Below are 13,677 nucleotides of genomic sequence, written 5' to 3' on the forward strand. Positions count from 1 at the left end.
AACCCACAGGTGAAATATCTAGCAATCCAACTATTCAGAAACTTATTTTTAGAATAACAAGCTTTAAGCACAGGAATCTCCTATGAGGAACTTCTCAAGTGAAAATTTTTACTGTGTTCAAATGCAGAACTCTTATAATAGGCTTCAAAGCAGACATATAAATCAATATTAGCTTTTGTATTACATTTACAAATAATCTGTTTAAGAGTTCTCAGTTGAAAGACTTACTAGTGTTTTTTCAGCTCCCCCCCTGCCCATCAAATTCAGCTTTGACTTTGGAAACTGAGTTCTTTCCTGTTCTCAGCACCATCACTAAAGGTATAAATTTACGAGCATTATCTTCAGCAGCCTCAATTTCTTTATCACCTCGGCTGCTCATTCTAACCGTAATGACACAATAACCCAGATGAAAGAAGACTGAATAAAAGCTTATTTTTAACATAAGCCAATTGTGATGATACAGCTCAAGAAAGAGCAGGTATGGGCATAAATAAAAGGTAAAACTTTTTATCGTGTCAACATGCTTTTTTTACATGGATTAACATGATCACTTTATGAATCAGTTGTTGATTATTTTTAAGCAAAGCATTAGGCACAGAGAGAAAATTTAAGGTGAAGAATACAAAGGATTAATAAAGAAATTCTAAGGTGGATACAGAACTGTCTGAAGGGTTGCAATAGGTTATACCGATGAGGAACAATTAAGATGGAAAACTTCCTCAACCTGTTCCTCAGGGATTCAGACAGTTTAGCACTTTCATTTGTAACTTTGATGCAGGAACTCTGAAGACTGATGGATACAAAATTAGAAGATAGTGCTAATTCAAGGGAAGACCAGACTGTCATACAAGAAGAACTGCATGGTCTTTGGATTAGAGTAATACCAGAGATTAAATTGAAATGTATGGCTTGACTCATTTGCTCTTCCCTTCCTTGTTATATTAAGCTGGGAATCCAGTGCCAGAAACTGACCAATACACCTAGATCTCGTTTGATAAAAGAATGGTTATATCAAGAAGAGATACAATTCTTGCTGTTACCTTGCATTTGCACAAAGTTTAGTTTGAAAAAACAGAACCGCCACACACACACACACACACACACATATATATATACTACCACACACACGCCCTCCCTGATTCCTCCTATTTGACCATGGAACTTTGAAGAGGCTTAAACTTTTCAGGGGGAAAAAACCCCAAAAAACTGAAAAACAAACAACAACAACAAACCCAAAAACCCACACAATTTCTTCAAAACTTACTGGAATTCCCTACAGTGTTAGGGAACATTTCCTGAGTCATTAGTCAGAATATTGTTCTTTCAGTGCAATATTAATTCATGTTTTTCTAACTTTGTCATTTGCTTCACATCTCATGAGCCCAGTGCTAGTGGAAGCCCACATCTATTCACACATTTTTTTAAAACAATTCTCTTCATTAGTTTTCAATCACTGGAATGAAAGACCACTTTAACTCTAGTGATAATTACTTCAACTGTATTCTACAAATATCCTCTAGTAAAACATCTGTGGGAGTATAGCAACTAGTATAAATTAGCATCCGAAAATACAGTGACCGAAACAGACTGTGAATAGTTTATGTAAGAAAGAGCAAGCAAATAAGAGAGAACAATTAAATTCAGAGATATGATTGAAAATATACTGTACTACACTTTACTGAAAACAATTTATAAAATTTTCAGACTAATAAGACAGCAGAGCATTCATCTTTCCAGTACCTCTAGGTTAGTATGGCATTCTACACTAACACAATAATAAGCAACAGGATGGTATAATTAAGTTTTTGGAACAAGTTTTAGCCTTCATAACACACACTAGTAATCTAAGAGGAAGCATCCAACTTGGGTCAATGCTACTAGAGGATGACTTATTTTATTACATTTCACCAATGTATGGAGCCCTAGTCAAACATGTAATTTAGAGGATCAAAGAGAGTGACCTCCATAGTCAATGGAAAGAGAAAGGCACCTATGGGGAAAGGAAAATTCAGAACACTTTGACTCTTAACTGCTAATAAAACATTCTCCATTTAGGAATATAACTTTCATATTGCCTGGAAATTTTCTCAGTGTGCACTTAAGACCTTCAGAATTGTTATCTTGTTACTGTGAGATTTTTCTTCCTTGATCTACAACATACAAATGCCATTGTTTTCATTTAAGTATTTCATTTATACTTCAGCACTATTTAAAAAATTTCAGATTAATCAAAGGTGATTTATTCTATCAATTTCTTACTATGCAATTAGTAGCTCTTTTGTGGTCAGGTGATTAAAATGGATATATTTTATTATTTTTAAACGGAATTCAATAGAAATGCTTGCATAAAAATTAAATGTGAAGGGCATTTTTTCTAAACACAGTATTAATCTCTACAGTGTCAATTATTAAGCATGTCAAAAACCTGACCGTACCAACAAACTGAAAAAGAACTTTCGTACATCTTTTTTCCAAATATGAAAAAATACACATATTGAGAATGCTTTAAAACTGCATGCCAGTAAATCATTCTCATCGCATGTAAGCTCCATGAAAGAAAGAAAAGAAAATGATGCATCTGACAATCTTGCTATTACTGTTCTTGTAACTTTTTTTTTTTTTAAAAGAAAAAAAAGTATATAGTTTGATGGATAAAAGGGAACTCCTGTGTACTTGAAGGGGAAATTTTAAATTTCTGCATTACTGATATAGTCTCTAACATTTTTTTGAAGGACTGCTCAATTGATTCTATTTTGGTATTCAATTTTAATTCTAAGTTCAATTAATCAGTAGCAATCAGGAATGACAATTATATCTCATTTTTAATTTGCAATTTAATCTGCAACTGCTGTAGTCAGATCCAAACATTTTCAGGATTTAACTGGTTCCATGTATGTGTTGCTTGCTGTTCTTGCATAGACATAAGGAGGCTTTGAAATGATGTTCTGAAAAAGTAAAGATTCCCTATTTAAATTTGCCATATGAACGGTATTATTTTTCCTGGATAGGAAGCATCGAGAGGGGGCTCAAGAACAAACACTAAAAACAAAACTGCAGGAAACTGCAAAAGTCAGGAAAAACTTCAAATTTCAAGGCTTTCTGGATTTTAAGAGAAGGGTTTAATTATAATCAAACTTGTCACTTAGATATCCTGGAGGATGCAGCTGTTATAGTGCTTCAGTATGGGTCAACAATGAACTTAGGATTTCAAGATGTATAAGAGCCTGTACTACTTCAGCTATGTTACCAAAACTGTTTTCTTTTTATTTTTAAAGCTCTAAGGTGGTAGCAGAATGAACAGCTAACCACTCAGGGAGGCAAAGCAAGCCATTCTGCATTAGTACAGGTTACAGTTCCCAAAACAGGGATTTCAAGAGAGAATGAGGCCTATTCAGGGGGATATCCCACACCAAAAGAAACTCTGATAAATGGAAGAGTTCCAGTTTCTTCGCTCTAGAAACAGGTTTTACAAGACAGACACCAAAAGCAGAATTCCACCAATACAGACCAACTACAGAACGTATGTCAGATGTAGGAAATGACAAGGAGAACAAGTATCAGGCAGATTCCTCTCCCTTGAAAATAACCTGGCAAGAAAAAGTGTGCTATGGGGCCCAAAGGAACAGAATAAAGTAATGGTGAAATACGTTTGAACATGTTTCATTTTAAAAGCACTGTACTACTCATGAGCCTCAATTTTGCCTTCTTCCAATTTCTCTCAAGATCTATACATTGCTCTGGTGTTTCTGAGTAATCTTCACAAGTCAGCTCTCATTTTAAGGAGGCTCAGCAAAACCACATGCACACATAGATAAGTATCTTGTTTTCATTCTGGACTGAGGTGGTCTTGCTCACCATCTCCACTTAAAAATTAAGCTTACCTTAAAGATTTTTCAACTACCTGCGTACGAAAAACTTCCTCTTGGTCCAAGTTTATAGTACAGAAAACATCTCTCATTTTGTTGGGTACTAAATGTTTGGCTTCACCTATAAATAAATAAAAAAAAGACTATAAATATTGAGGGAAACCCTTCCCCCCAAAGTATCAGGCACAAGAATTGTACAGTTTGAACAAGCGTCCAAAATTTACTTTTCCATTCATTCACCCATTCATTCCATTCACCTATTAAGTTCATTCGTAACCTTCATAGGATCCAATATGTACACAGGAATTGCTACACCCAGCTTCATGTGGGATGAGAAATTGACAGGAAGACAACAGCACACTGACTCACTAACACCACTTCCTGCAGCACCTGCACTTTCCCTCGAGAGGTCTCATCTTGGGCTTGACCCTGTCTAGCTTGCTAAATCGGAGAAGCTTGCAGCCTGAGGTGATATGGCATTAGGTCATAAGACCAAGCGATGATCTGACTGAGCTATTGTTCACTCAGTATTTTCTCCAGAAATATTTAGGTTAAAGGAAACTGATTAATAAGATCTCACGCATCACATTCTTATTCATTTTCCACAAAAAACAGTTGTTTTCAACTTAAATGATGCATTCTCTAAGATTCAGTTACAAGTACTTTTCCCCCCACCCAAACTGTTTGGTCTAGTAGAGAAAGGCAAAAATCAGCTACTGGCTAAATGCAAAATGGATAAAGACAAGCTGAAAAGGAAGGCTGTGAAGAGCCAGGATGACTGTCAGCACAGGAACACAAAGATTTGCTGGATGCTGAGTCTAGCCCACTGCAATAACACGCACTGGACATCAGACAGCCCTTTCTGGAAATGATTACTTCTAAGTAGTTGCTGCTAAAAACAGCTCCCAATACTCAAATCGGAAAGCTTCTTGAGAATCTGAATGCTCCAGACATCTACATTTATTTATGGCAATACTATCCTTTAGCTTAAATAGTTATTTCCTCTATGGTGTTTCCTTCCCCTCTGAAAGTCTCTGTAGACAGCACTCATACCCTTTTCAGCTTTTATTCTGCTAGACGAAACAAGACAAGCTTTTCTGGTCCTCTCTCATTTGAGACACTTCCCTCTGTACCTGTTCCATCTTAATTATTAGCTTAAACACCGGCAACAAGAATTGTATAAAGTATTCCAGATTAGGTCTTAAGCAGCAGCTTTTACAATTGCATTCATCCTTGCATTTCTACTAGAAATCTCTCTCCTAATAAAACATAGAAGCAGAATTATCTAAACTTCTATTATAATGTATAAAAGGGTAATAGGGCTAAAAATACATGAAGTATGCAATTACAATTACTTTTCTCTCAATAGTGTCACATCACCTCCGATTTCAAAGATCACAGCTTAAAACTGTATTTGAAATGTCATATATCTGTTCTTTCTTATAAAATGCAGATATGAAGCACTGTGGAAAACAAACTCCATTGCCTATGTTATTAAAATTTAATATCAGAATTCTTTTTTTAATTAAATAAATTATTGACAGTCTTGAATATTAACTAAATAACGCCTGACATTTCAAAGGCTACTACAATTGTATGCCGGCAGAGAACATGGTGGTTTAACAGGAACAGAGCCTGAACTTCTGCACGGCCTTTCCACAGTGAGGTTTATGTACACTGATGGAAAGTATGAACAGACACTTAAGTAACTTCCACTGTTAAAACTTCTGTTCTCAGAAGCATCAATGAGCTTTTCATCAACTTGGGTGTGGGTGAGGAGGAAGTAAACATATTATTTTTAAATGTCATGCTTAATGTTGACAGATTAAGAGACATCAACACAACTGGTTTTTAATGCCACTAGACCCCCCAAAAAGAGACTAAACTCAAAATTATACTTAAAGCAAGATACCGTAGGAAGAACTGAGAAAAGCAACAGAGATTTAGCATCACCTTAAAATATACTATTTTAATAAACATATGAAATAGTTTCCCCCTCAGAGAGCTTCTGATGCTGTGGTTTGTAATTAATGTGCATGACCTGCATATGCCCAGTTATTCCAGATAAGGACCTTCTAATTTTTCATTAATACTCTGTAGCTTAATCATCCTATTTTTACATAAAATATTTAAGCTCTAATATTATTTTAATGCCACTGTAAAGCCAGAGTATGGTGGACTTTGAAAGGGGATTACAAATACTAGCTTTCTGTTTTCTTCAAAGAATACAAATCAACTATTTCCACATGCACCTTCACAATTTTCATGCCTCCTATACTACAGTCTTTCAGTATTAAAAGGAACTTTACTACCCAAAGGAATAAAAGAAATAGAAGTTCTGATTTTCTAACGAATTTTGTAGCCCAAATGTTTAGCTTTAAAGCATGCACAAACTCAAAATCTTTTTTTTTTTACATTTAAAATAATTTCAGAAATTCTCTATCCTGAGGTAAAGATAACTTCTTATCACTTATCAGCTGAAGTACAGAGCATGAGATTTCACATCTTTCCAAACTCCTCTTAACATGTGGGATTGTGGGAGACCCTTCAGCCATATAATGGTCTGAATCTTTCGAGCACCTTACGTTCTTAATAAAAAGCATAAGTTTCTAATTGATTACGCTGCAGGTGAGTCTCAGTTTTTTCTCAAAACAAAAACACCTAAGTGTATAACGGCTGCATAAAAATCAAATATGAACACCACACGTGCCTGAATTTTCTGATTTTCAATTTATCAAGTATGCAATTCTGAATGACAATGATGGTAAACAGAAGGCAGTATAAGTTCCACTGTTCAAAAGATAGACAAGAATAAAGAGAAGCAAAAGAGAAGTATACTAAAGAAATTGACACCAGTGTTTTCCAAGGGTTTGTTTAGAAAGTGTAGGTAGTAAGAAGGAACACCAGAAACACCAAATAAAACTGTTTTGGGGAGAAGAGAGAAATGAAAACAGTTTTACCTTTAACTGTGGAACCGTATTTCAAACCTTTTCTCAGTGGCCATCATTTAAAAAAGGATAATGTGATACTTGCTTAGAAAACCTTGCAGTTCAAATAGAAAAACATAAAAGGATTCAGATGGCAGCAATAATTTAGACGTTTGTTTTGACCATATCAATTCACCCGTTTCAGTCACTGAACTGACCTAAAACAGAAATTATTCTCACATGACACCTTCAGGAGCCTAATTCAACAGAAAAAGCATTAAATATATCACTAAAATAATAAATATCAACCTTTCTATTTTGAAAAGATAGATATTCATAATTGCTTGTATTTATGTGATTTTTAAACTAACTTCATCGCCACTCAAGTGCTTACTTTGGGAAAACAAGAAGAAATAAAACACTTTGGCCAATTAGGTATATTAGTTTGGATTTTAAAATACTTCTATAAAATATTGTTTAGGTTCCCTATACAAATACTTAGTAAAAAAATCTCACTTCAAAATAAGGAAGATCAGATCAAATCTAAGCAAAAGGAAGAACCATGATGCTAATAAACACAAGTGTTAGAGCAATAAGAATTCAGGTGCTTAACATCTAATAAATTAAATTCTCCATATTACCATAACGTTATGAAAGTTACTAAAGACAGCAGTGTGGCAGCCTAAACACGACAGTCCTGTCACTTGCCACCATTTTGTACAGCATTTGTTAAATGTAGATACAGCATGAAAACATCAAGTTAATCCTTGTTCACACTTAAGAGTGCATCAGAACCTAAACAAAAGTAGCAAGTAGGATAGATTCACTCAACAGAAGATATTGTGAATGGCATACAAATGTACAGTTATTATTCATCCTTTGACAGGAACCTGAAACCGAGAAATGTAAAATAAGCTTATGCCCATGAAGTGCAAAGTTTTCTATTCGGGGACTAAACATGCCGTACAGCAACAACTACATCCACTGCAGGAGTGCAGCATAATCTGAGATAACCACATGGTGTTAACTATATATAACAAAAAGGTCTGAAATATAATGCACTCTCAATTTTACCCAATGAGAAGTTCTGGGAGATGACAAATTAGACATATTTTCAGCGTGTTCCACCCGGACAGGCTTTCAGCTAACATAACATAACAAAAAAAACTAAAGTAACCAAAATCACTTACCACATAAAAACGCACTACATGTTATAAAAAGAAAACAGAAGCTAGTTATACTACTTAGAACACTAAATTATGGAATACACCTAAAAAAACTACAGGAAGATATCCATATACCTACTATAGTTAAGGGGCCATTTCCAAAGAAAAAATTATGGGGTTTTAGACTAGTTTAGTTTAGATCAAGTCTTCACCTTGCATCTTATACTTGAAAGCCAGAGGCAGGAGACTGTCTACAAACACTGGTATCCCACATAGTATATATAATACCACGGATTGCTGATGTATTCCTATTCTATTTTTTCATTGCTATGTATGTAATAGCTACTTAAGCCATCTTTAAGTACAGGCCTCAACTCTAAATCTCTTGCGACAATTTGTATAACATTACTAAGTTTACTAAGATTTATTGTCTATTTATGTGCTGTTAAAAAAAGCATAAATAAGAATACCACAGATGATACACGTTTTCTAGATATGTAGAATTAAGCAGAACTGACATTCCTCATTAAGATCACTCGTGCAATGTATACAAAATGACTCATGTTAAGTCCCGTAGTAGTTTATATGCCAACAAAACTTAGGCACTGAAACTTATTCTACTTGTGAAAAGCATGTTATAGGGAATTTTTACAGATGTAAGGTCTGCCACTGGTAAATGCCAGATTCGAGGGGGGGTTATAATATTATATTTAATTATTATTCTTCATTCAGAGGGTTTTCCCCCCCCCAAAAAAATATTAGTAAAACATTAGCAAGATGTGAAAATAAAACATTATATACTGTGTAAAGAGGTCAGTAGAATGTCTAGGGATTTGAGCGATCAAAAGCTTCTTCAGCATGTTTGACTCTTGTTTAACTCTAGTGTACAAAACTCTTTTAATGGTTTTTGTTTTGTTAGCAGAAACAAGTAGTTTTACAAAAAGATTACATTGTTTCAAGAAATGTCTTTTATCCTAGCTATTACTTCCACTCATTTTTCAAATGTGCTCCTACAGTCCCTTCATGCTTTTGGCAACCAATTCTTTACGTATTCTCTAGGAAGCAGGTCGTAATCCTGTCTACCATTACTTTTGCCAGGTAATTGACTGTGGTAATATTCAAAGTTACAATGCAATTGCAGAGTCTATGCACGACTCATGAATGGGACGCAATAAAGCCAGTTTCAACATCAGTGTTAAGAAATTCATTTCTTGTCCTCTAATACTTAACAGAAATTTTCATTCAAGTATCACATAATTTAAAACTCTGATTTGCTGTGGTGATACAACACTTACGATAAAATTAGGATGCAGAATGGAGTCAGTAAATAATGTACAACACGGAATTTCAGAAAGTGGTGTTCAGTCTGCCTGCTCAATGAGCAACAGTTCTCTACAGCTGACATAGGATGAAGAATACCTTCAGCTACGTTTACCAGCATCTCCTGTTCTCATGACCTAGTCTTCTATTTACTGAGGATAAATTCGAGTCTATATGACATGGCATAATATGTAAGTAAAAATGATTTCATTTCTCAGCTAGCTCTGATCATTCAAGAGGTGTTTATAACTGATCGCCAGTCCCAGCACAATGTCAAACTCAGCTTGTTTCATCTCATTCTCAAAAAAGTTGATCAAATGCGTGAGAAAGGAAATCAATGGGTTACATCTGAATTGTATGAATGTATTTTGATACCCCTTCAGGAAGCCACTGCACATCCTGTTTCTCCTACTCGCTTTGAAGCCCTTGCAAGTCACATCACATTATCTGTTTTCCTCCTCTTCCCCTCCTCCCCAAATGCATCACAGCGATCACCCTTTGGTTTGCCATGCTGCTCAGCGTATAGGTATTTTTAGTCCGTGCTTCCTAACCACCACCAGAAAAAAAGCCATCAGCCCCTCTCCCTCGCACACAAACACCGCACAAAGAAACAGAAACATTAATGACCGTTTCCAGCACGGCCCTTCTACCATCGACTTCCTGAACATCAGTCATTTCGCAATTGCTGCTTGACAAACAGACTCCCATGCCTGAGGTTGGGAAGGGAGGGGGCACCTCTGCGCCGGCTGACTCAGGAGAGCCTCCGCAGCGGCGGATGCTCCGCAGCCCCTGCTGCCCCCCCGCCGCGGGCCGCCCGCCCTTCCCCGTCCGGGCACGGGCACAGGCACGGGCACGGCCGCCGCTCGCCCCAGCGCCCCCGCCGGCAGCACGTGCCGCGCCGCGCAGCCCCCCGGGCGCCGCGCCGAGGGCTCCGTGAGGAGGAGCGGCCCCACCCCCGCGCAGCCCCAACGGCCGCCGCCGCCCGCCTCGCCGCGCAGCGCAGCGCAGCGCAGCGCAACGCAACGCAGCGCAACGCAACGCAACGCTCGCGCCCGCCGCCAACGAGCCGCGGGCAGCAGCGGGCACCCGACTGCGGCGGCCCGGGGCAGGGCGAGCGGGCGGCCCGGCGCGGCCCAGGCCGATGGCGGCGCCAGCGCCGCACTTACAGATCTTGCCCCGGAGGTTCTGCAGCACTCGGACCTCATCCCCGCCGTCCTCGGCCGCCATCGCGCCGCGCCGCCGCCTGCGCACTGCGCTGCGGGGGGAGGGGAGCGGCGCCTCCACACACCCTCGAGCCGCCCCGGCACTCCCGCTACGCAGCGTCCGCCCCGCCCCGCCCCGCCCCGCCTCGCCTCCCGCCGGCCGCGGCGTCTGGGGGACACGGCCCAGTCAGCAGCGGCGGGGGTGGCGCGCATGCGCGCTCCCGCCCCCCTCCCAGCAGGCCTTTGCGCGGCGGCCCAACCCACCCCCCCACAGCGCCTCGTGCCCAGGCGGCCGTTACTGCAGCCGCGGGGCGTCCCGCCCCCAACGGCTGAGGGGCCACGGCCTCCCCCCCCCGCGCTTTGGGGGAGGGGGCGATGTCGTCTGTGGTTATTTCACCCGACAGACCCCCACCCACGGCCTGGTCTTCTCGGCCGCTGCCACAGCTCGCTGTGGTTTTGTCCTTTACACGAGACAAAGGGGGTTTTAGCTGTTCAGAGAGCACCTGAAATGAGCTGCGGCGTTGCTGTGATTGCTGGCGTACTGCAGCGCAGGTCTCCAGGATTTATGCAATGCGTGTAGTGGTTGCTGTTGTATCTCTTTTTTTCCTACTGTTACTTATTTACATTTGCACTTTCAACCTCACAAGAAATAACATTAAACAAGTAGAAACTGGTTCAGCTTTCAGTGCTTCTTGAGGAAACAGATATAGTGACTCTGTATGAAGTGAAATGGGTAGTTCTTAAGTCACTAGAGTCCTAAATGAACCGAACATGTCAGTACACTACAAATAAAGTGCCTACCCTCGCCAAGAATTAAAAGGCCTTTACACCATGTTTTATGGTGATGTTTCCCAAAGACACAAGACCCTAATTTGAAGTTCTCAGAGGTATCGCCTGTGTCTGGAATCGCCCCAATCCCAGGGTCCGTGGTGGATGGCTTCATTACATCTGCATAATCCACCAAATTTCCTGCTGTAGGCCGCACACCCGGGTCACCGAAACTCGTGGGTGGACGCCGGCAGGCCATCGACCTCCAGGCCTCACACATGCTATGTCAGGGGAACTGTCTAGTCACTGACACAAGTCTAGAAACAAAAGGTAGCTTAGTTGGCTGACGAGAGAAAACCTGTTTTGGAATGTAATTTAGCAGAGGAATGGGATTCTTCCACCTTAGGCCTGGAAAGTCTTTTCAGTCTAACTCCCTGTTAAAGCAAAAAAAAAGTTTGGAGCTTTTCACGCCAGCATGTCATTTGTCTCTACTACATCCTCTGCTATGGTTCCCTGACCACTTGTTATTTCTCTCCTGCAGATCTTGCATCCATGATATAATCTAACAGTACGGATAACTGCTGTATCTTGTTGCTTGGTGGCTTTTCCTGCATCCAACTTCTCCATTGCTGCTGCATCCCCAGCTGTGAGCTTACTTCCTCATGCACACGTGCCCCAACCTGGCTGGGGGAAGAAAGGTGCATGTATCAAGGTGGAGCGATCTATGTGTAGGGCATGGGGTTGATGGGGAATAAGCTCCTTCATCATGCTGGTATTAGGGGCATTTGCATGCATGCAAACCCCGAATCTGCACAAAGAAACCATTTGCATGAGCTGAATTTTTTACCTGTTAGAAACGAGAGCTTCATCTATACTATAGCTTGAGAATTTGGTTATCTACAGTTGGTTTCCACTGGGTTGGCACCCCTAACCGATGTGTGCTTGGCAGACTGAGACAAGCCCAGGTAGAGTTAAAGCTTCCATCTGGAAAATGTAACTGAGTAGCATTCTGAAAATGAAGTTTTATGGTTAAACTGTGTATTGCAAAATTTTAAAAATTAGATCACATAACTCTACCTCTAGTTCTTAGATATTCTATCAAAAGTTATCTCAAATGATTACAGCTAGAGTTTACTGTTTAACTTTACATCAGTTTCCTTTGAAACACAGGCCTTCTATCAACATTATCAAAGTAACTTTTAGTTTTGCTGTTGTCCACTTGCTGGCAAATCCATTTTATTTTAAAAGTGCCACCTTTTGATCTAACACTCTATATTCAGAATACTTTGATTGCATAATGTTCATTTTTGGCCACTCTCATGAAGTTACATTTTAAGAGCGTGTCCGTGACAGGTAGATCTGCTCAGCTAAGGACAAAGTTAAGGCAAAGACTGGTGTGCTAAATCGCAACCTTAGAGCAAAGATTTATTTATTTAAAAATGTGGGTGTAAGTAGGGGCATTTTGGTCTTGTGAGATAACCTTTGACATTAGCTAAGGTGTTGAATTGTCAATGGTAAATGCTATACTGAGGAAATTTAGAACAGACAAGAGAGATGATAATACTTACTGTCTTACTTCAAACACTTCCTCTGCCTGCAGTTTATCCATATCAGATTATTTCATTTCACAGATGACAGCAGTACTGTTCAGTGTATTTGTTTTAGTTTTGCATATGTCATAAATGAAGGTTGACTAACATTTTGTCTAGATGCACAAACTTTGTGATGAGCCATTTGTCTGTCTTATTAGTATTAAAATTAGGGAGAGAAAATATCTGTAGCAAAATTCAGCAATTTTCTTGTTTAGCTAGACATCTCTGCTGAGGACCATCCCAAAATGACCTACATAATTTAGCTTTAACTTAATTTTTAAAGCATGACTAGTGACACCTAGCTGAAGAGGGGAGTACTCTGAATACGCATAGTCTTCTATTTTGTATATATCTTCAGGTTTTATTATGCAAATTAGATATTTGCATTCCAAACCATGTCTTGACAGTAGTCCCAAAAGATTTGAAGCACAGTGTGTAAAATATACCATCTATACTGCAAAGTTACCATCAGCATTTAAATGAAAAATAAGAATTTTTAAAATTGTTAGTTTGGGGTCCTCATAAAAACATGTTTAAGCTGTTGAAAAGCATTAAAAGTAGTTCACCTGTCTTCCAGGTCCCCTGAGATACTGGGCAGGTAGATTCTGTTCACCTCAGCACTGTGCATTCACCCTTAATGGTACGATGCCAGGAGATAACATCACTTCCCTGGAGATCTGGAGTGTTCTTGATTCATCGTTCTGACCTTAACGAAGGGAATGTTTGGTGACTGTGTTGCTTAATCTTATAATGAAATACATATTAGAAGATACATATCTCTGGATTATATAGATTGTTAAAGTATTAACATGGTTTAAAAAATGGAGAGACTTACA

General features: G+C 39.2%; 1 protein-coding gene across 1 annotated transcript in view; it reads right to left on the bottom strand.

The window, feature by feature from the left end:
• Positions 1–10,681, bottom strand: part of RASA2 (RAS p21 protein activator 2) — a 53,273-nt gene extending 42,592 nt beyond the window's left edge. The window contains exons 1-2 of the mRNA XM_026101676.2: positions 10,446–10,681; positions 3,882–3,987 (exon numbers count right to left, since the gene is read on the bottom strand). Coding sequence (XP_025957461.1) covers positions 3,882–3,987; positions 10,446–10,506 — 167 coding nt within the window. The 5' untranslated portion in view covers positions 10,507–10,681. The remainder of the gene's footprint in view (positions 1–3,881; positions 3,988–10,445) is intronic.
• Between the last annotated feature and the right edge of the window lie 2,996 nt (positions 10,682–13,677).

Source organism: Dromaius novaehollandiae, chromosome 9 (genome assembly GCF_036370855.1).
Source record: "Dromaius novaehollandiae isolate bDroNov1 chromosome 9, bDroNov1.hap1, whole genome shotgun sequence".
Classification (NCBI taxonomy): Eukaryota; Metazoa; Chordata; class Aves; order Casuariiformes; family Dromaiidae; genus Dromaius; species Dromaius novaehollandiae.